The sequence below is a fragment of the Neophocaena asiaeorientalis genome, unplaced genomic scaffold (genome assembly GCF_003031525.2).
Source record: "Neophocaena asiaeorientalis asiaeorientalis breed wild unplaced genomic scaffold, Neophocaena_asiaeorientalis_V1.1 scaffold11, whole genome shotgun sequence".
Taxonomy (NCBI): domain Eukaryota; kingdom Metazoa; phylum Chordata; class Mammalia; order Artiodactyla; family Phocoenidae; genus Neophocaena; species Neophocaena asiaeorientalis.
Genome location: NW_020173124.1, coordinates 2,459,999 through 2,481,696, shown reverse-complemented (window position 1 = coordinate 2,481,696; position 21,698 = coordinate 2,459,999). Strand labels below are relative to the sequence as shown.

Genomic DNA, 21,698 nt, shown 5'->3' with positions numbered 1-21,698 from the left:
AGTCCCTAAGCATGACCATTATAAGGCTCATGACATTAGACAGGTAAAATATTACCAACTCACTCTTAGTAAAGAAGATCTTTATCAGTTCCTATTTTCTAAAAAAATTCATCTATTCACAATTGCTCTGCTCTGTTCTAAGTCAGCTGATTTAACACTGCTTTGGAAAGGAGTTGTGGATGTATGGGGGTTCAATTCCTTTTCCTCCACTCATTTGCCCAATCATAATGTAAATATCATTAAGATAGAGTGCTTTACTTGGTTCTGTTACATATTCAATTACATCTTCAAATCTTACTCAAAAGGAGGCTTGTTAAAATATGTTCAGTGAGCTAACAGTATGATAAGCATAGTTATAAGAAAGTACTTCTTGTTATTGTAAGTTTTGGTTAATGAAAATTGTTTCCTGAAGATTCAGAATAATATGCTGTCCTTACAAGAGCTAAATCAATATTTTCTTGGTGTGAAAGCTTCATTAAGAAAAAATTTCTGCATATGATTCATTGAAATGTATTATTACTATAAAATATTGGTTTATAATCTGTGGTAACATTGGTGCTAAAAGCACAAAACACATCAAGAAGATGTCTGAATTTAGGACTTTAGAAAGAACTATTTGCAATGTTGATTAAAATACTCATGAAGGACTTTTGAAGTTGTATATAGCTGGTTTTCATGGATATATTTGGTCTTTGTAGAAGCATATGGAAATGCATATTTAATTTGACAGTATTTTGCAAATCATACCCACTTCAGAATACCTTGCAAAGTAGAAATGCTTCCATATGCTAGAAGATGGTTTGTCTGTTATGCTGAGAGTAAAGAAAGAGCCGTATATCCAACAAAATTTTAAAAATATTTTCTTGGGCATTGTGGATTATGAAAGTAAAGGAAAATCAAAAGGACAATGTCCTTGTACTTAAACATTTAGAATTAATTTAGTCAATTTTTCAAACAATCACATTGGACATACTAAGATGAGTTCTCACAAGGATCACAGGCCCCCTTAAAAAAAAAAAAGAATCAAATGGGCATTTTCTGCCTAGGTTTCCATGCCTGTGCCAAATCTTCTGAGACTCTGACTACATCTGATTGGAGCAAGGATTTATAAGAGAATGAAGGCAAGCTATCTCTACAGGACGTTATCATGATGGGGACAAACCTCCATTCTAGAGAAAATGATAACTCCCACTCAATCAAACCCTCTCCTCTGGGGTAGAGTTAAAAACAAGTGACCAAAGAGAAAATGGATCATAGGAATTCAGACCTCTCTTCTGAGTAATGCATTCCAAGTATTCCTGTGGCCTGTGAAGTTGGCACAGCTCAGTCTTGGAAGCACCAGGACCCAGTGGGTCTGTGTGTGATGAGCAGTTTCCCAAGCTGCCCCGCACAACAGTATCATTGCACCGTGGCTGTTTTGACAGTCATAAAAAGTCAGATGGATATATGTGTTTTCTCAACAAGAACAAATAAAAGTTTAGCAGTAGCTCTTCATAGTTTATATTAAAAACCCTTGCAGATTCTGAAGGTTACTTTAGGGACAAAACTTGAAGTAATTAAAACAAGAGCAGAAGTTCTTTGACAAGTTTTACTTTTTGTGTTTAAAAGGTTCACTGACCTCATATATCTCCAGGGACACAAGTCTGCAATTTTCAAAGAGAAAATAAATTTTGAGGTTTCAAAGGACTTCAGTTTTCTCAAATTAATCTTTATGTCATCATTAGCTGAGAATAGTGATTTGCGAGCAACAATGGCTTTAATGTATCTTTTTATACTGATGATTACTATTTTGGTTTTCTTTTAAGAGCCAGGATTCCTTTGTCTCTTAAATTGAGAAAGTCAGATTATTTACTGAAATTATTTTTAACTGTGATCATGCCTCAGTGCATAAACGTTATTTTTATGATCGCAGCTTAAATTCACACGGGAAAATTGTCTAGATGATTATGCACAGTAAAAAAGTGTCAAGCCAAGAAGATGAGGGATCCTTTTAGAGTTATTGATCTAAAATGGTTTCTGAATGAAGACGGGTATAGGTTATATGCCATGAATCCATAAATGAGTTTTCTTCAATCAAATTGTCTTCTTTTAGATCCCTTACAATGAGGCTTTGGGGACTAGGATTTGCAATAGGTATAACCCACTCGTGAGCATGGCTCTGGAACTAAGTGTATGAAGCATACTTGATTTTACCACTGTTTATAATTTCTAAAATATTGTAGAATAGAGATAAAGAGCAATTTTATGATAATTGGCAGACTTTTAAATGTTAAGTCAATAACTCAGATTCCATAAAAATTCTAGTAAAGAGTATAAAAAGATAAAGATCACCTGACATATCCCTTAAAGAAATGTCATTTAAGTAACTCTTTCTTCTTTATACTTCCTTAAATTTATGAAACTAATCAAGTGAAATCTCCCTCATAGGCAACAATTTCAGCTTTCAAAGTAACAGAGAGAAAATTTACTCACTTAGTTAACATAGCATTCCATTTTGCAGAGGAATTGTATCTGTAAGTTTCACCACCAACTTCTTCAAGCTTTTCCAAAGCAGCTCTGAGTTAAAGTTATCTATTCCTTCACTGTTCCTATGGCAATATCTGAAAATTCACCCAGCAATTATTAAGAAACTGCCTGTGGCACGTATTCTATCCCTGTGTTACCTGTTATTTAAATTGTTTATTCAGCTATTGAAATGGCATCTCTCCAAATAGATTGTATGATTTAAAAATCATATGAGATATCCTATATTTATTTCTATCTATTAAAGTTTCTTGTACAAAAATCTATGTTGTTTATATTTGCTCGTGCCTCCTCAATTGACTCAGGAACATTCTCTTTACTTGGTAAAGCAGTGAGCACCTTAGAAAGGATACTCGTTTTGGAGTAGGATAAAATGGAAGGTTCATCATGTTTAATTCCTAAGACTGGAAAGATGTATGAATATATTGGAAGTCCTCATTATTTGATTACAAATGGAATACTGGGAAAAGGCCATTTAAAATACATCTATTTTAAAACAGTAAACCATACTTTTTGAAGTAAATAATGGAGGAAAAAAGAATAAAAGATTTGATTGAGATGCTCTTGAAAATAAAATTTTAAATTGTAAAATAAATATAATTTGACAAAACTTACATTAAAATTATAATATGCTAATTATTAAAAAGAATAATAAATTGTGGGGTTTTTGTGTGTATTTTAACAAATGTGATAGCTAACTACAATCTTTTTTGTATTATATTTAACTTTTTTAACATGAGCATAAAGATGATCATTTCCACAAAATTTTTGAAGCATTCATCATTTCCTTTTAATCCCTGATATTCTAGTCATTTGCTTTTGAAGTACCATGTCTAATTTCGTCTACTTCATCTGTTAATGGTTCTGACTCTGACATACTCTCATTGTCCATGATTTTGTGATTCAGCAGTTCTTCAGTATCACTTGCATCATGAAATCCTGAATCTCTTGAAAAATGTTACTTTACAGACCATTTGCATTAAGTTTTTATTGTGTTATGCTTATAACATTCTATAATCAGCAAGAGTCTAAACTTTTTTATAATAACATAGAGATAAATGCTAATACTAATTGGGAAAGTGTGTTTAGAAAAGGCTAATTTTATAAATGGGTAGTTCATTAGTGAAAATTTCCTACTATGACAGTTTTTGCTTCCCTACATTGTCATATATCTTTGGGGACTGGAATAATGCTTTGGTAATCAGGAACTCTTGCAATTTGCAATCAGATGAAAGTAAGGGCTAGAAAGTAAGCAAGTGGTAAAGCTGGAAATGCAAGTTGGTGTCTTCTACAAATGTCTGTTGTTGACATAATGACTGTGGATGAGAAACTCCTGGGCAAGAGGACCAATGGTTGAGGCATTGAGAGAATCAATGAAAAAGTGAAAGAGAAAACCTTATAAAATATAGAAGAATAATCACATGCATTGGAACAGAAGCAAGGGAAAGTGGTACACTAGAAGATTAGGGCTGTGGGAGGTACACATTAAGGACAAAGGGGATGGCCAAGTACATTTAATATGGCTGTCTGATAGGGCAGGAAGTTGTGGCTGAGAAGTCATCCATGTTAATTCATACTGAACATCTAACTCCAGAAACATGCTAAATAGGTAGAACAGATGCCCTGGGAGGTCTAGGTCATAGATCAACTAGGAATTCTGTGAAAACTCTCACTGAGAAATCTATTGATACTGGCCTGTTCCATTTGAAAGCATTTGGAGTCTTGTGAATTCACACACCTACACTTCCTTGTTCTCTCAGCGTTTAACAAGACCTTATGCAGGTAGTAGACAAGGATGTGATAAGTAGTAAGTCAGAAAGAATCACAGAAACCAAAACAAGGTTTAAATTATAGATGAGTTTTGGGCTATGGTATTCTCCAGTATTGCCTGGAGAAGTATGTAGAATCAAATATTTCAAGTCAGCACTCCCCAGAACAAATGTGCATTAGATGCTCTTTCCATATAACATTAATTGTACAGTTGGGTCAAGCATGGTACATGCTTATAATTTTTTAAGTCTTTTTTTCTAAATTTTCTTGATGCTTATAATTATCCTTTCTTAGACTTCCCTATATTGTTTTATAGGAAACAATGTTGTTTTCTTATATTGTTCCTCTTTTTTTAAGTTCCCTAATAATAATAATAACCTACATTTCTGAGTTCTAAAATATGCCTTAACCATGCACTGATGTCAGCCAGCCTCTTCTATTGGTTCTTTTTAACCTGCAAATGACTTATTATAATAAAGGAGATGACTCAAGTTCTCAATAAAGCTTTGAAAATGTTATCTCTACTTAAAGTCTTCAATCAAATACTTCTGGCTGTTTATGGAAATGTGTTGGCATGATTTGAAATTCCGGCATTTAAAAAAAATTATCAGTTGGCCCCATTCTTGGCCACTCAGAAAACTTACAAAAAAAAAATTGTAGGAGAAACTAGCATTTCAAGAGATATATGAGACCATTTGGAGGTTTTTTTATGCCAGCATGGAAAGTGAGGAACAGCAGTTTTCTTGTATGTGTTATTTCATTGGACAGGGTAAAAAAGTAAGCCATAGAAGGAATCTTAATAGCTCACATAATCCACTCCTGTTTTCATGCTAGAGTCTCTCTCTATAAAAAAGAAGAGGTGGGTGGTGGTGTCTTGAATTGCAGTCTATAGGTTCTCACAGAAGAATCTTTTTATGGTCCTCAGATATGCTTGAATCCCCTAAAACCAAAAGGTTAAATATTGATCTGAAGTCTATCAGAAAGGTCAACACTTATAAAGTTAAAAAGAAAAATTCAAGATTTTGAAGTATATTTTTTAAAGTGATACATTTCTGATTGTCAGATTCTTATAATTAAAATATTTTCCTTCATATTTCAGAGCAATAATTAACTGTGTAGACTAAATTGAAGTCAGCCCTGAAGGAAGAAGACACAGATAACATTTACTCACAACCAGTTCTAACTTTGTATAATTCTTAGCTACAGACAAGGTTTAGAATATGACACTGGAATGAGGAAAAGTGATGATAAACTAAGAAAAGGTCAAATTCTAGTTGAGAATAATAGCTTGAGTTATAATGCTTAATGCAGTGGACTGACTCTGGCCTCTACTCATTCTTTTTATTGGCAAAGGTTCTTGGAAAGAGTCTTAGGTCATCATCAGGTTTGAACAATGGCCAAAATGCCTATTTAAACAAAAGAAGGAAGTGAAATTTCTTGGTACACATATAATTTACCAGTTGCTAATGGGAACATCATATAAAAGATACTTCGAAATTATATAATGAATATTAAACTTTTAGAATGCAGGATTACTTGTTCCGGGATCCACTCACTATAGCAGCTAGGCCAACCGCCAGCCACTCCCATAATGCCCTTCTTCTCAGCCTTGATAGACATTTATGCGTATGTTGAACCATGCACCTAGAATGCCCCTCACTAACTTCCACCTTCGTCCTGTCCTGCCTCTTTATCGAAGGCTTTGACTACACAATAATTGCACTATAAATATGGGGTCAAATGATATAAAATAAAAAATGATTTAAATATATATACTTAAAAAATACTTGATAAAAGGATGAATGGACCAGGAAAAGTTATATGTACTCTTTATTTGAAATAATGTGTTTAGCCACTAGATGTCACCCTTTTTTAAGCGACAAAGTTTACAACATCAACAGCAGTTACGTTCCACTATAGGGTAGAAGTTGTTACCATCGGAATTAGTCCCTCTGATATCACATAAAAAGAAGCTTTAACAACAGACAAATGAAGAAACAACAAACAGGCTTTCCTGTAAGAAGGGCTACATGAGTCAGACTGAATTGAGTCGTCAGTCTCCAAAGCCAGATAGTTAAAATGCAACAATAGTTAATAATGTATAATTTTCAAAAAAGTTAAAAGCATGGCTCTCATACAAATATAAAATGAACACATATAAAGATCTCAATCAACTCATTAATTAGCAAGGGAGCCAATTAAGATGGTGAGGCCAGTACGAGAGAGAATTCAAGGAATAGAGACTTACAGGGTCAGTCTGAGCTTGGCAATAGGTACAAAACGGTTTAATGTCCCAAAGGTCACAAGCTGTAATCTTTAAGGCTATGTTTCCTGCTTGAGAGAAATGGTCTCTACTAGGCAAAATTCTACAAGTTAACATGCAGCTTCACACTGAGGCAACAAAATACTTAGCCTACATGCATGGATCACCTGTCATGCTTCAGTGGCTATGCTAAGTGCTTTCCATGCATCATCCCATTTTAATCTCACAGTAATTGCCTATGAGGTGGATGCTGATGTTATCTTTATATAGAGGCTAGAACACTATGAAGTCAAGGACATTCTTCAGGTTATGGACCAGCAAGTGAGTGATCAAGCTGGAATGTAAATCTGGTCTGTCTGCATGGTCTTTCTCCTGGGAGCATAGACTTAACAATTGCTTACTGGGTCTAGAGGATGTTGGGATTCTACAAGGTGAGGCACATGCGAACACACTACAACCCCTCCACCCTCTCCAGTTCCTCATCCATGAAAGGCAAATAACGGTGAAAGAAATCTGAAGTGCAATAGAGATGCTGTAAAATCGGTTAAACTGCTAACACTTGCATTCTCTAGAATTTGTGTAGATTACTTACCCTCGCTTCCCTTTGCTGATTCCTCTATTGCAATTTAAATAAGTGGAGAGTGGAGATGCTCAAGGTAGTGAGTCTTCACACAAAAGCAAGCAATACCTTATATACTGTCTATATGGAAAACACTTATGCTAGGTAAAATGTTATCAATGTGGTTTGCTAAAAATGAAAAAGAGACCTTTTAAAATATGTATCGTATTCCTATAATATAATATACGCTTTATATTCTTTTCAGAGAATTTGGGACAAGGGGAGAAATCTAATGTACTGACAATATACTCAAGGAAGATGTCTGCCTAACAAAATACTTGCCTAAAAAATGCTCTACTTAATTTTAAAACTTTAAAATCTTGTGGAAATTTTAGACATAATTAAATTAGCTATAGAAAATCATCTTAAATTTGTAAGATTTATATGCACAGAATCTCAAAAATGTGAGGTGCTCCAAGCTTTATTACTAATTCACTTTCAATTCTTATAGCAATTATACCACTCAACCAGTGACTGAGAAGATTCAGAAAACTAATCAAAACTAATTATATTACCTATTAGGAGTCTAGACAGTCTGCTCATCACCTACACTCTGATACAACTTTGAAAGGATTTTTTTTACAGTATATTATTTCTTTATCTCCATACCAGATTAAAAAAATAGAAACACTTAAGAGTTCCCCAGTCAAATAAAAATGTGTAAATTTGTTGGTGTATCACATTTGCATTTATACTTGCTCTAAAAAAATGGAGTGCTATATAAAAATTGAAAAGTATTTCTTTTTATGTAGTCAGTCTGTTGTTCAGTGTTCAGCTTCTTCAGTTTTCATGGATTATAAAATTTTTTAGGACAGAAGATACTCCTTACAAGACCATTTTATAAGTTTCCAGCTTTAAAGGTAGATGTAATTTTAATAATCACATACCACTTTGAAGCTCTATTAGGCACAGCTCTAGTTGCCTTTGATTTATTCATCAATGTGAGAAACCTGAAATTTTCTAAAGTCTAATTTTTGAAAAAAAGTTAAGTAGTCTCTTCGCATTAAACCATCTGCTCTGCATGATTACAGGGACTCATTTTTAGCCTTGAAGCTTCTCTTTTGTGATTAAATTTCTAGTTCAACCAAGAGAACTCTTTGGAAACCATTTATTTCCGATAAAGCATATCATTGTTCATAGAGTAGTAAAATAATTATAATCAGTCCAGATTCTTATTGGATAGCATCTTAAAGAGCTCATGTAAATTTAGCATATTACTAATGCAAGTTCATTTATTCATCACCAAAGAAGAATCTAAAGATAGTACTCACGCAGGTTTAATTGTATAGGCATGCTTTTCATGGACAAAGGCACCAGCAAGACCTCCTGCTCCTGCATTTAAATACTGGATTAAAAAAAAAAATACTGGATTGAGAATAAATTAAACTGTATGGGTTTACCTAAATATGTATGACAAAAGTAAACAATGTAATAATTTGACTTTTTTGTTATGAAACCAACTTTTGACAAGATCAGAATGTGTGACTATTTGAACTTTTATAATAAAACAGAATTTAGAGTTACCTTGTTTAAAGAAAAAAAAATGAAACATAGCATTATTAATCGAGAATAAATAGCTATTACTTTTTTAGCCAAATTTTGCCCCAACTAGTAGATAATAGTTCCAGTGACATTTATCTCACTTCAGAGCTCATTCATTTCAATTATTTTGTCACAAACTATTTAAATAATAATAAAAGACTATATTTTTAAAACACTTAAATTTAAATAAAATTGGTTTTATATCCATGCTCCCTGTCAATTAACCTGTCTTCAAATGTCAGTACAAAGTTGATTCCATAAGAATTATCTTTACTTATGTAGAAATTTCACAACATATCAACAAAAAACTCAGATCAATTTGAATTAAGTTCTAAGTGTGGAGCTTTTTTTCCAGAACCTCCTGACTTTTACAGAGCAGCCAGGGAATTGAAGGAATAGTATTCTATAGAGGATGGAAATAGCAAAATTTAATAACCTATACTATTCTATCATGTGCTCTACAGTTAACTAGAGTCAGAAAATACAGTAATGAAAGAAATGGAGGTAAGTAATTCAAATACTTAAAATTGGCCACTGATCCAGTTTTACATTTAGATTAATGTCAATATGGAATAAAAGAATAAAAATATATTAACTAGTTTGTTGATACCTTGTAGGAGCACCAGCAGGCAAAATCAACTCCCCACTCATGTAAGTGGAGTTCAACATTTCCAACTGCATGTGCCAGATCAAAGCCAACCAAACAACCCTGTGGAAGAACATAATAAATTTTGAATTCACTTAATGATTTGAAATAGTAAAGACAGTATACTTAAGAAAATCTTTGACACACTGCTGTACCATAAATATAGTTCATCCTTTGGTACAGTGACCCACAAAGTGTGAGTCACAAAATCCTGGGCATTCCCAAGACCCTTTCAGGTCAAAACAATTTTCATACCATGAAGAAGACATTCTTTGCCTTCTTCACTGTGTTGACATTTGCAATGATAATGCAAAAGCAATGATGGGTGAAATTGCTGGTACCTCAGCACAAATCAAGGTAGTGGAAGCTTGTACTGTCATTGTGTGTCAAAGCCATTCAGTTACAGCATAAAAAAGTTAATTTCACTTATATATCTCCTTGATAAAAGTATAAAACTAATACATTTATATTAAATCTCAATATCTTAATTTTCCTATTTTTAAGATTTAATGTGGGAATTATGCATAAGACATTTGACCATATCCTGAAGTAGGATAGTTGTCTCAAAGTAATGCACTTATGCAATTATTTGAGTTGCAAGCTGAATTAGCCACTTTAGCTTACTGGAAAACCGTTTTTGCATGAAAGAGCAACTTATATACAAACAATAGTAGGTCATACTTAGGTATTTGACAGACATATTTTGGAAAATTAAATGAGTCTGTCAATGTAAGGAAAATAACTCACAGGATTTGTTGCCAAGGAAAAAAAGTAGTTACCAAGATAAAATAGAATTTTGGAAAACTTGTATCCACTTTTATGAATATGACCATTTCCCAGTATTTAAAGATATTTCTGATGAGTTTAGAAGTAATATATAATTTTTAAAAGAACATATACTGAAATATGTAAATATCAATATTTGTAAAATATGCATAATAATGAACCAATATTTTCCAAATGACCAACGCTTATTACATATCACGCATGGATAAAAGATCTATTCAAAATGAAAAATCAGCCAATGGAGTTTAATGTAACAAAGCATAGAAAGATCAGTGATTTGGTTTCACATTTCATACCACAACTCCCAAGAAGTTCTCACTTGTCAAATTCTGGTGTAGTATCAAAGATTATTCACAATTAACTGAAAAAGCTATTAAACTACTTTCGCTTTTTCTAAATATATATCTGTACAAGGTCCAATTTCATTCCTGTGGTTCACAAAGGAAAAAAAAATCAAGAGATTGAATGCAGAAGATATATAAAACCAGTTGCCTGCTATGAAGCCAAACAGTAAAGATCTCTATCTATATAAAATATCTGCCAAATATAAAACATTCCTTTTATTGTTTCTTTTAGAAACTACAGTTTTGCTTCCCTAACAATATATTATTTATGTCAATATGTAATGGGTTTGCCACTTTTGTCCTAAAATAAATAAGTAAATGTATTTTAAAATTCTGTTTTAATTAGAAATACGGTAAATAGATAGATATAAACAATATTAAAACCTCTTTGAGGTGATCAGTGATTTTTAAGAATATAAAAGGTTTGCATTACTAAAAAGTTTGAGAACTGCTGCTTTAGTATATCCTGTTAACCTGAAGGAGTTAATAAATTTTTCAGTTTATCACTTAACCCCACATCATGTCATTTAATTTGATCAAGTCTATGCATGCTGTAGTAAATTGCCTTAGTGGTTCCGATTCTATGTCCCTTCCTGTATCCATGTCCCTTGCCACGTAACTTTTCAGTTCCTTCACTGAGAACAGGGTGCAATTCTCCGCCACTGGGATCAGTCAGGTGACTTGTTTTGAGCAAAGGGACATCAGCACATATAATACAAAGAGAATGTCCTAATCACTTGAGTGATGAGGCTTGCTCTCTCTTGCCCTCTGCCACCTATATGAGAAGGACTTGCTTCGGCCAACCTACTGGCCCAGATGGAAGATGAAAAAATTGTGGATCAGAGTCATCCTCCCCTGGGCTCAGCCTGGATTCTACTCTCCCACATTCTCTTAGTTGGCCAGAGATGCATGAGTGACCTCAGCTGAGATTAGCAGGATCCCTGCAACTAAATCCTGTCTAGATCAGTTGACACAAAGGTGACCCATAAAAATGATGCTGTTTTTGACTCTATACTGTGTTCTCCCTGTATATTGACTTGAGACCCTAACAGTCTCTTACTATCTGACTCTATTCTGTCTCAGTTAATGACATGAATTTTTTTAAAAAGCTGATAGTTAAATGGGGATGATAGTACACTTTGCAAACGTGTCTAACCTCTGAGTTCTTCTGTTGTTAGCTTACTAAGAGTAAACGTAATAATTACATTCTTAAAACTTGTAGACTTCCTGCAACTTCAAAGAAACACATCTATGGATTGAAGTTTTTGAAGTAAATAATTGCAGAGGTACCAATTTTAGATTGTTCTAACACCTCTTAAGAATAAATAACCCCAAACTGCTATTACAGGTACTTTCCCCAGAACAGAGGGATGCAAACCATGACCTGTTCTTTTTTTTTTTCATGACCTGTTCTTAATGAATAAAGTTGTATTTGAGCACAACAATCTCATTTGTTTAGATATTGTCTATGGCTGCTTTTGCAAGCACAAATGAATCACTGCAACAGAGACCGTATGAACAAAAAAGTCTGAAACATTTGCTATTTTGCCCATTACAGAAAAGATTTGCTGACCCCTGCCCTGTAGCATTGGTTTCCATAGAGAAACTCAATATATTGGGGAGTCAGTTAATTAGAAACCTTACTGTAATGTGGCCAGAACTAGAACATCATAAAAGAAAAAGTTCTTACAGGTATTTTGTTTCTAAAACACAAAAAATGAGCAATACATGTCATAAAAATATGACAGATGCTTCATGCTAACACAAATTTTTGAAGCAATAGAAAAGAAATACAGTTAATCTCCATCAAGATTTAGAGGTCATCAAACCTGAGGTTTGCAGACTAGGTTCAATAGATATATATACAGAGACATACATATGTGCAATTAGTTTGTATTTTAAGATACACTTTTAATATTGAAATTAAATTTGGGGGAAAAAAGTTTTGAATTTAAAATTCTCTTTTTTCTCACCAACATATCCAATTAAAGTGCTTTTCTTTATGAAGAAATTTTTACAACTTAACTTCTCTTAGACAAGTTTTTACAACACAGCTTTTCTTAGAAAACTCAAGGAATAAAAAGGCAGCACTTTTATTTTATTATCAGTTATTTATAAAGAATGGCACAATGAAGAAACCATGAAACTTCACCTACCGTATCCTGTTATTAAAAGCTCTGTGGTCACATCTGTGGCACGATGTAAAATAATCACTTGTGGCTCCTACAGTATGTTTTAATGCATGTACAATTCTTTCCCCATGGGTGGCAGAGAACATAAATTATTAAAATGTGACTGTTTTTAGGAAATGACCGTAAGATACAAACTTGCATGAGATCATCACAAAGCAATTTTACAAAAGTTTCACTAGATGGCAGCATCTTAAAAATAAAGAAAAAACTAAGTTCTCCAAAACCTCTGTATAGCCATGCAGTTAACATTTTCATTATTTTACGAATAAGAGTAGGTAAAACAATATGAATGTGTGAAAACAGACCTCACCCTTGAGTGCATACTTTATGTAATTTTAAAAATAGAAATCAAATATTTTTCAACAGATTTTTATTAAAATTACCCACAATTGCTCAGACTTTCATTGATACAAGGACAGCAGCGGTGTTCAGCCACCGTGTCACCTGGCTTTACAGTCAGTCCCCAAACTATGGCAGTAGTCTTCTAACCATTCAGACTACTTCCAGCCTGCCTTCTTCCAATGAACTTTCTAAATCATACATTTGGTTATAAGACTTCCTGTGTCCCTTCAAAGATCTCCCCATTAACTTGAGAATGTAACTCATTTTCCTTGGTATGGCTTTTAAAGACCTTTATGATCTGGTTCTTTCCAGCTTTCCTGTCCCGGGTGCCGTACACCTACTTTCATTTATTCGCATAAACTGTTCTCTGTCTCTGGGGTATTCTTTCCCTCCTCATTTGCCTGGGTAGCTCAAATTTTGATCACAAGATAACTTCCATAGGAAGATACCTTTGCCAAACCCTCTCGCTTCTCTCATCTTACAGCCCTGGTTGCATAAATCTCTTGTAGCAATTTTCCAATCTTATACTGTCTTCTATTTTTATATAATATGAACTCAAATAATTCAATTGTTGAATAAATAAGTAAAAAAGCAAAGTCATACAATTGTCAATAAATATTCTGTAAACTGAAGCTAAATGTTAAAATATTATTTGATATCCTTTATTTCTGTTTCAATTTTATTGCATAAACCATTTATTCAGGCTTGGCATATTTTAAAATGAAGTTTCTTGGACAGTCAAAAGTAGTTTAAAATATATTTAAAGTCCCTTTCAATAAAACAAGGAATATCATGACTTTTTGTCTTTGCCATCTTTACTAGCACAATACTAAAAATTTTTCTAACCAGTGGAATAATACACAGGGTCTGTGCTGAGATTTCCAGGTAAAGAGCTAGATCACTGTTTCTCAAATTTAGTTTATTATTTGTTTATTAATTAAAATGAAATATGGAATAGTACAGTTTAATTTTATCCCTTGTAGCATTAAAGTCCTGATAACTTTATTGATTTATTCTATAACAGATTGGCTTTAGACAGATATTATTAGTTTGTTCTTTCTTCACCAAAAAAAAAAAAAATCCTATGAATTATGAAGACCATCAATAAGTAGCAAATTTGGTGGGAAAAGGGTTAATTATATATTTGTAGCTATACACAGAACTGAAAGTCAGCTTGTATGCATTTGTATGTTCAAATAATTGTTAAAATAATAAAATACTTAAGATAGGTAAGTAGCCTATGTCTTTGAGCCAGTTGAGTAAGCGCCCAGGTTACTTAGGAGGTACCTGCAAGAGATGCCTGTCACACAGCCTGTGGTCATTCATACATACCAGCTCGATGCATGTCCAGACTTCAGTGGATGCCCTTGGCAGTGGCATTAGCATCATGGTGGGTAAATTACAGGGGCCTACAAGTCCCTTCAAGGCTAGTAATTGGATACTAGTAATAGGAGTGTGACTTCTCTCATGGCTGTTTATGGGAACTACAGTTTCCACACCATACTAAAGAGATCTTTATGTATTCTAAATATCACTCCTGTTTTGATATAAAGTCACAGGAAACAACTGAAGAAGTACATTGCTATAAATTTGAACAATATTACCTTAAATAGAAAAACTGATGGGAAAATTTGAGGACAGTGAACAAAAATTTTTAAAAATGATAGGAGTGTGTGTGTATGAGTGTGTTGTTGTTCAACTCTACATAGATGATATGGACAAATGGTGGATTAATAACAACAGGTTGGCTAGTTAGCTTTGATCCTGGGATTTCCCAAGGAAGCTCATAGTTAGGGAGGTGTTGACTTGTACTGGGGAGGGTGAAAATGAACAAGAAGCACATGAAAGGTGGTAGGGTTTCTTGCCATAGTCTTGAAGCACTAAAATTTGTAAAATTCATTCAAGTGCTATGATTCAAAAAAATCCACAGATGCTAAGTTAAAAGAAAAAAAAGTAATACCTAGTAAGGATCTCTGTAAGAGGGGCCTCTACCATCTCTGTAAACATAGTATATCATTTCAGAGTGAATTTTTATTGTGAAAGTCTTTCCTTTCATCCTAAAATTTATTGTGGTCTTCAAATATCCTTCTCACTTTTTTTTTTCTTTTCATCCAACTCTGGTTATAAGCAGGAACTATGCATTATTTCTTAATACTGTGTTTACTCTGCACTTAAAGTCAATATGTAATTTGTATTACAGTTTCCTTCCCCAAATTATTTAATACAGCTGTCTACTGTTTTTTGAAATACTATGTTAAGCCTTCACTAATTTATATCAATAGTTTGATGGGAGTAACTGTTCCTCACTATTAAAACATAAAGCAATACAAAATGAAAATGAACTTTCACAAGTTAAAAGGGACAAAACACAATCTTCCAAGTGGAACTGCAGGGAATATTTTAGAAATCAAGTAGCTTGGCAACTAGAAGCAAAACTTAAAATTTTCTGTAAGGCAGAACCTGAATGCTACTCAAAGTTATTTTAGTCCTGAGGCTCTTATAGATAATATATGATACCAGAAAAACATAAGTAATCAGCATATGTACTGCAGGAGAAAAAAAAATACACACAGTATTCCATCCAGGAAGCTAGTGACTTGATAATTCTAAATGTTCATATTAAGTTCAGCAGCAAACAGGAACAGAAAGAGGAAAAATTGGGAGGGTAGACAAGATTCTACCCTAGACATATGAATTACTCCAAGGTTAAGGTCTAATAATTTCAAATGTATCTTCTATCAAAATATTATTTTAAAATGCAAGTGTACAGAGAAGGATGGTATCACAAATAACCCTTAGTCTACATGATAATTTGAGTAAGAAAGCTCCCCCATTGTCCTAGAGCTATTGATTGATGGTATTTATGCCAAAATGTGTATACAGCAGAGACAACAAGCCCTGATAAAGTGAACATTGTTCTGTGCCTCTCATGTGGGCTATTGCTAGGGATTTGGGAAGCCATGACTATACTTCTCAGTTTCCAGAGAGCTTAATTTGGAAAAAGATAAGATATCGAATAAGAGAGAGTTTTGAATCAAGAAAGAGTCTTTCATGACAAAGGTTGGGCATAGATATCAGGGAATTAATTAAATTAAAAACGAGTACCTTTAAGTTGAAATCAAAATGAAATCAGAATGAATGCTTTCACTCGGTGACTTAAAAACTCTGGTTTGGATTCAAGGGTAAGCTAAAAAGTGAAAGTAGAATCAATTCTGAAATATTCATTTATTTGTCAACCTGTGCAAATTAGACTAATACAGTATTAGGATTTTATTACCCACTTATATCAAGCCATACTTCCATATTTTCAGAAAGTATAGTAACTTATAGTTACCCAAAAGAAAATATGAAGGAAGTGTCCTGTTGGAAAAGTAAAGTGACAGGGGGTGGAAATTTGAGAAGAAGATGATGGACACAGGAAAACTAAGGAGCTTGTCTTTGGATGGAAACCTTGGAGTCCTGAATGGGGTGGTAGAACTCTACTCAGGTGCTGAAGATGGCCAACCTAGTGCATTTTTGGAGGCCTTTCTGGGCTCTATTTATGTCACAGGAAATGGAACCTGAATGTTTTTTGAAATTAATATATAATTCAAAGTGCCCTTTGTTTAAATTCCAGAAGTGTTTTAGCTGTGGAACTTACACAGCAGGCCACGTAGCCCATGGGGAACACTGGCAACCAGAGTCTGGAATACTAGCTAGAATACTAGCTATGTCCCCTAGTTCTGTGAACAGATGCCTGGAGGAAAATGATAGCTTCCGAACTTGAGTGGGAAATTTTCCCCACACTATCTGACTTCCTCTTGAGTCAATTTGCAATATGTGGTTTTGACCCAATCGTAAGGTAAAATGAATTGGAGCATGTATAACTCTGTTTTTTGTGGTATTAGACTGGATTGATTTTCTAAGACATTTTCATGGATTTGTTTTTACCCTTGTCGAGCATTAATACAGTCTAAAGCAGTTTTCTATATATATGTCTCTATGTCCCATATGATTCTTTAAAGGCAGACACAGTGGGGTTTTTCTTAATCTATTCTCTCTCTGTCTCCCTCGCTCTCTCTGTCTCTCTCTCTCTCCCCCTCTTAAATCCTGGAAACTGATATTAAGTGAGGGGTCAATATACCTGTGAAACAATGAAATTTCTTGAGAATACTCTGCAACTCAGCTACCATTAGAAGGTTCAGTGGACTTCCTGTTGAAATTCTCCCTATTGTCATGTAGATTAGCTTCCCAGTCATATAGGAGTTTGTAAGCTCTTAATTAGAGGGAGGGCACCTGCAAATACATCTAAAGGCCCTGAAGAGCTGCTAACAGGAATGACAATGGGGCAATCATTGGTGGGAGCTATTGCCAATAGAACTATCTAAGAGAACCATCAGAAGGAGACCCACCAGTGTCTTGGGGCATCTCTTAAAAAGAGCAGTTGGGAAGAGTGGGTTAGAGGTTCCGAGTTGGGCCACTATTGAATGCTGGCACTGAATAGAATCTTATTCAGCAATAATTCTGTTCCTTATACTTGACATCTAGGGGCAAAGTAAAAATTGTGGTTTTCAATATTCTCTAAACTGAAGAGACAGTTATATCAACCATAAAGACAAAGGTTTCAGGCTCCCATGGAGAAAAATAACCAAGAAAGAGGGCTATATGTATTTTCTTTGACTTTCCAAATGTTGAGACCTCTTTGCCCTTACACAATCAGTTTACAAATATAAAAGGAGAAAATATAGTGGAAAGAGAGGTATGGTATCGGCGCCAGACTCCAAGTCTAACCTTTACTGGCTGGCTAAGTCAGCCTGAGCAACTGCTTAACTTCTCTTGGACTCAGTTTCCTCAACTGAGCCATGGGAAAAGCTCCCTATTAGGGTAGCTGAGAATATTGTAAATACTACATGCCAAGTGCCTGAAGCACAGTAGGTCATCATCAGCACCTAGTATTATTCACATTTGTACAAAGCGCTATTGCAGAAACTAGATTCATCCTTTTAGCCTGGCTTTTTAAAAGTAAATATTGATGAGACTGGCAAATCCAGAGATGAGAAGTAGAAAGTGGGGAGTGTTAGGAGCATTTTGCTAATGAAATTTAAGGAGGGAGGTATCAGTTAAGAAGGTTTGAGACAGAGCTAAGAGCTAACAGCTACATGGGGAGAAAGAGTAAAGGATTTGAGAGAGGAAAAGCAAAAAAACAAAACAAAACAAAAAAACCCTTGAGACCCTAAAGTGTTGTGTAATTTACAGGTAGAAATGTCTTACTATCTAATAGAGTGTGCTTTCAAGAGTAAATTTTAGCTATTTCTTTTACCAGGAAAAAACAGCAATTGTCTCCTCTGTTTATGGTCAGAAGTAAGTACAAAACCAAAGAAGAAAAATAAAACAAATCAAGTAACACTGTTCTCTTCTGGAGTCTTTCTCCAGCTGGCAAGGATCTCACACAAAATATAGTTTGTTTGATTTATTTCAGATACTCAAGATGGGAAAAATAGCTCAAGGTAATTTTTCAAGCTTAATTTAGTTCATTTAATATTTAATAACTTAATGGAGCAGTCTGCATGCCCTAAGTGTGTCAAAGAGTAGAAATGGAGTTTGAAAAAGAACTCAAATTTTACAAGTATTTTGATTTTTAGAGCAATTGACCATTATAAGTAATTCTTCAGAATTTTCTGATTCTAATTAAATGGGAGCATAGTTATGTCTTTTATGCAATGTGTGATCCATAAAATCAGCGTAATCCATTCTTGCTGATAACACACATTTATCCATTCACTGGCCAAACAGGTATGCACTTAATGATAAATGACTATGTATGTGTAAAGCACTAGTATAAGCCTGTGAAGTTTGTAGGGTCCACCCTCAATCAGTCATTGAACACACTATTGACAAAAGCTTCCTAAATTTCATAGTTAAGATAGGCATAGAAATAATTACAAGATACTACAAAAGAGGACCAATAATACATTTTCTGTCATGCTATGGAAATACAGCAGGAAGACAGATTTAGCCTGACACAGAGGAGCAAGAGAAATTTTATGATGAAGGTGAAGGATCACCCCCTCATGTTTCTACAGGAGTTAGTCAAGAAATATATGAGTTGGGCCTATAAGAAATACTCCACTTTACCGTTTTTGGTAAGAATGCTGCAATGTAAGCAGAAATATATACACCAGCTGTCATTCTGCTTCAGTGCTGAGGTCAGCAGGTAGACATGGGAGTTGTGTTGAAGAACCGAAGTCCCATCTAATGGGCAGAGCTATGATTCAGGCTTGCCACTTGTTATCGTACAAGAAAGATGGTCTAGTGTTGCCAAACCTGTAATTTGAAACTAGGAGTTTTTATATGAAATCTCTTGATCTGTCATTATTGGCATGTGATTAAAAAATGTATAATGTACGATGTTTGCATATACAAAGAGGGTTAAACAAAGCAAATCTCTAGGACAGATCATAACCTGTGAAGCAGGTAGTGGTTGAGCTAAGCTGGAGGAACAGAATCTTCATATGTGGGAATTCTAGGAGGAGGGAAAGCTAAGAAAAAAGGCCTGGAGACTGAAAGAATGACATCTGGACAGAAAACATTCAACACATTTGGTTTAGTTTAACTGTTAGTATGTGAAGGAGAGCAGAGGAAAATACGATACCGATAACTTAGGTATATGCATAATCATAAAAGACTGAAGTGTTTCTTGTTTCTTTTTTGCGGTACGCGGGCCTCTCACTGATGTGGCCTCTCCCATTGCGGAGCACAGGCTCCGGACGCGCAGGCTCAGCGGCCATGGCTCGCGGGCCCAGCCGCTCCGCGGCATGTGGCATCTTCCCGGACCGGGGCACAAACCCGTGTCCCCTGCATTGGCAGGCGGACTCTCAACCACTGCGCCACCAGGGGAGCCCTGAAGTGGTTTTGACTCTATTCTACAAATGGTAGAAGCATGATGGTCATAATTTGGGAAAGACATGAAGCAAGGGATCAAATATGGGATACATGGGCCTAATCACAACCTTCCCAACAATGGGCAGTTACTTTTTGGATGGGTGGTGACTTTTAACCTTTACATATCTACTTTTATCTACCTGTCTTGTTATAAAGTGGCGTTAAAGCAACTATTTAATTTATCCATCACATGAGAATGATACTGTATATCAAAGAGAGCCCCATTTAGATGGGAAATGAAAGTACACTCTTCCGTAAGATATTTTACTAGTGATTACTATGCCAATCTAAATGGTCAATTTCTCAACCAAATTTGCTTATATTATTAAGTTTTACTTACATACTGAACTTGATAATCTTGCAAAGAAGCTTATGGGATAGTTTCTGAAGATGTCACTCTTAAATTTCTTCCCTTAGAGCTACTTTTTATAGACAATGTGATAGTTATCTTCTTTGTTTACCACCTTACTTAATTTGCTAGGAAAGTGAACATTGTCTTTTCAACTGAACTAAACTTTGATATCCCTAATCTTGTTTGCATAAATAATTTAACTGATTAAAGAAGGGGGGAAGTCCCTAGTGGCACAGTGGTTAAGAATCCACCTGTCAATGCAGGGGACACGGGTTTGAGGCCTGGTCTGGGAAGATCCCACATGCCGCGGAGCAACTAAGCCCGTGTGCCACGGCTACTGAGCCTGCACTCTACAGCCCACGAGCCACAACTACTGAAGCCCGCGTACCTAGAGCCCATGCTCCACAACAAGAGAAGCCGCCGCAGTAAGAAGCCCGTGCACCACAATGAAGAGTAGCCCCCACTCGCCGCAACTAGAGAAAGCCCGCACACAGCAACGAAGACCCAACGCAGCCAAAAATAAATTAATTAATTTAATAAAACATTTCTTAAAGAAGGGGATCATGAAGAAGGACATTAAGAGAAATCTCTCACATTTTATTGGGGATTTTTTTTTCTGGGGTCTTCTGAAATTCCACCTACCTTGATTGCCATGAGACACACTTTTTCCTTTCCATTCTGGTGATTAGTGAATAAATTAAAACGGGTGTGTACATTTCATGTTGTAACACTTTCATTTTTCAGCTTAACAAAGACTTAAATCAGCCTTTTGTTGGTCAAGTGGCATGAAAAATATGGGTTTTAGCCTGGGTCTAAGACAACTTAAGTATTTTATAAAATGCATATCCTCTAAAAAAAACCATAAATGTAATATTTCACTTGGGGGACCCTGGGTTTAGACGAGGCTAGATCTGGAGAAATAATTGTCCACCATGGCTTTGATGAGAGTGGTTGCCAAAGCAACAATCCTGATTGACAACTGAGAGTCTTGCTTTTCTCAAATCTGTAATTCTAAAACATCTTGAGTGCAAATTTCTCTTCTGTTGAGAACTACTCAGTCTTTCTCACATGGTCCATTTAATGAAAAGCTTAAATTAAAACATCTGATGAAAACTTCTTAGAAACAGCTCAAAATTTTTAGATTCTTGGGCACTGATCCTTACCAACATATTTTGACTTAGAGACTCCAGGCTCCTGCTTGGATAAACAGGATAGTTTACTTTATATTTCTAAACAGAATAATCCTTCACTATTCCCAGAGTAAATGATGTATAGTTAATGGGACATTCCATCTAAACTTTAGGTCATTTTTCTCTTCTCTCTCTCTGTCTCTTTGTCTCTGTTTCTGTCTCTGTTCTCTCTCTCTCCCTCTCTCTCTCTCTCTCTCTCTCTCTCTCT

At 34.9% G+C, this 21,698-nt stretch overlaps 1 protein-coding gene across 1 annotated transcript in view; it reads right to left on the bottom strand.

The window, feature by feature from the left end:
* The window catches only part of KYNU (kynureninase), a 93,096-nt gene that overhangs the window by 24,092 nt on the left and 47,306 nt on the right, over positions 1-21,698 (bottom strand). Inside the window, exons 9-10 of the mRNA XM_024744101.1 lie at positions 9,328-9,426; positions 8,447-8,520 (exon numbers count right to left, since the gene is read on the bottom strand). Of these exons, the coding sequence (XP_024599869.1) occupies positions 8,447-8,520; positions 9,328-9,426 (173 nt within the window). The remainder of the gene's footprint in view (positions 1-8,446; positions 8,521-9,327; positions 9,427-21,698) is intronic.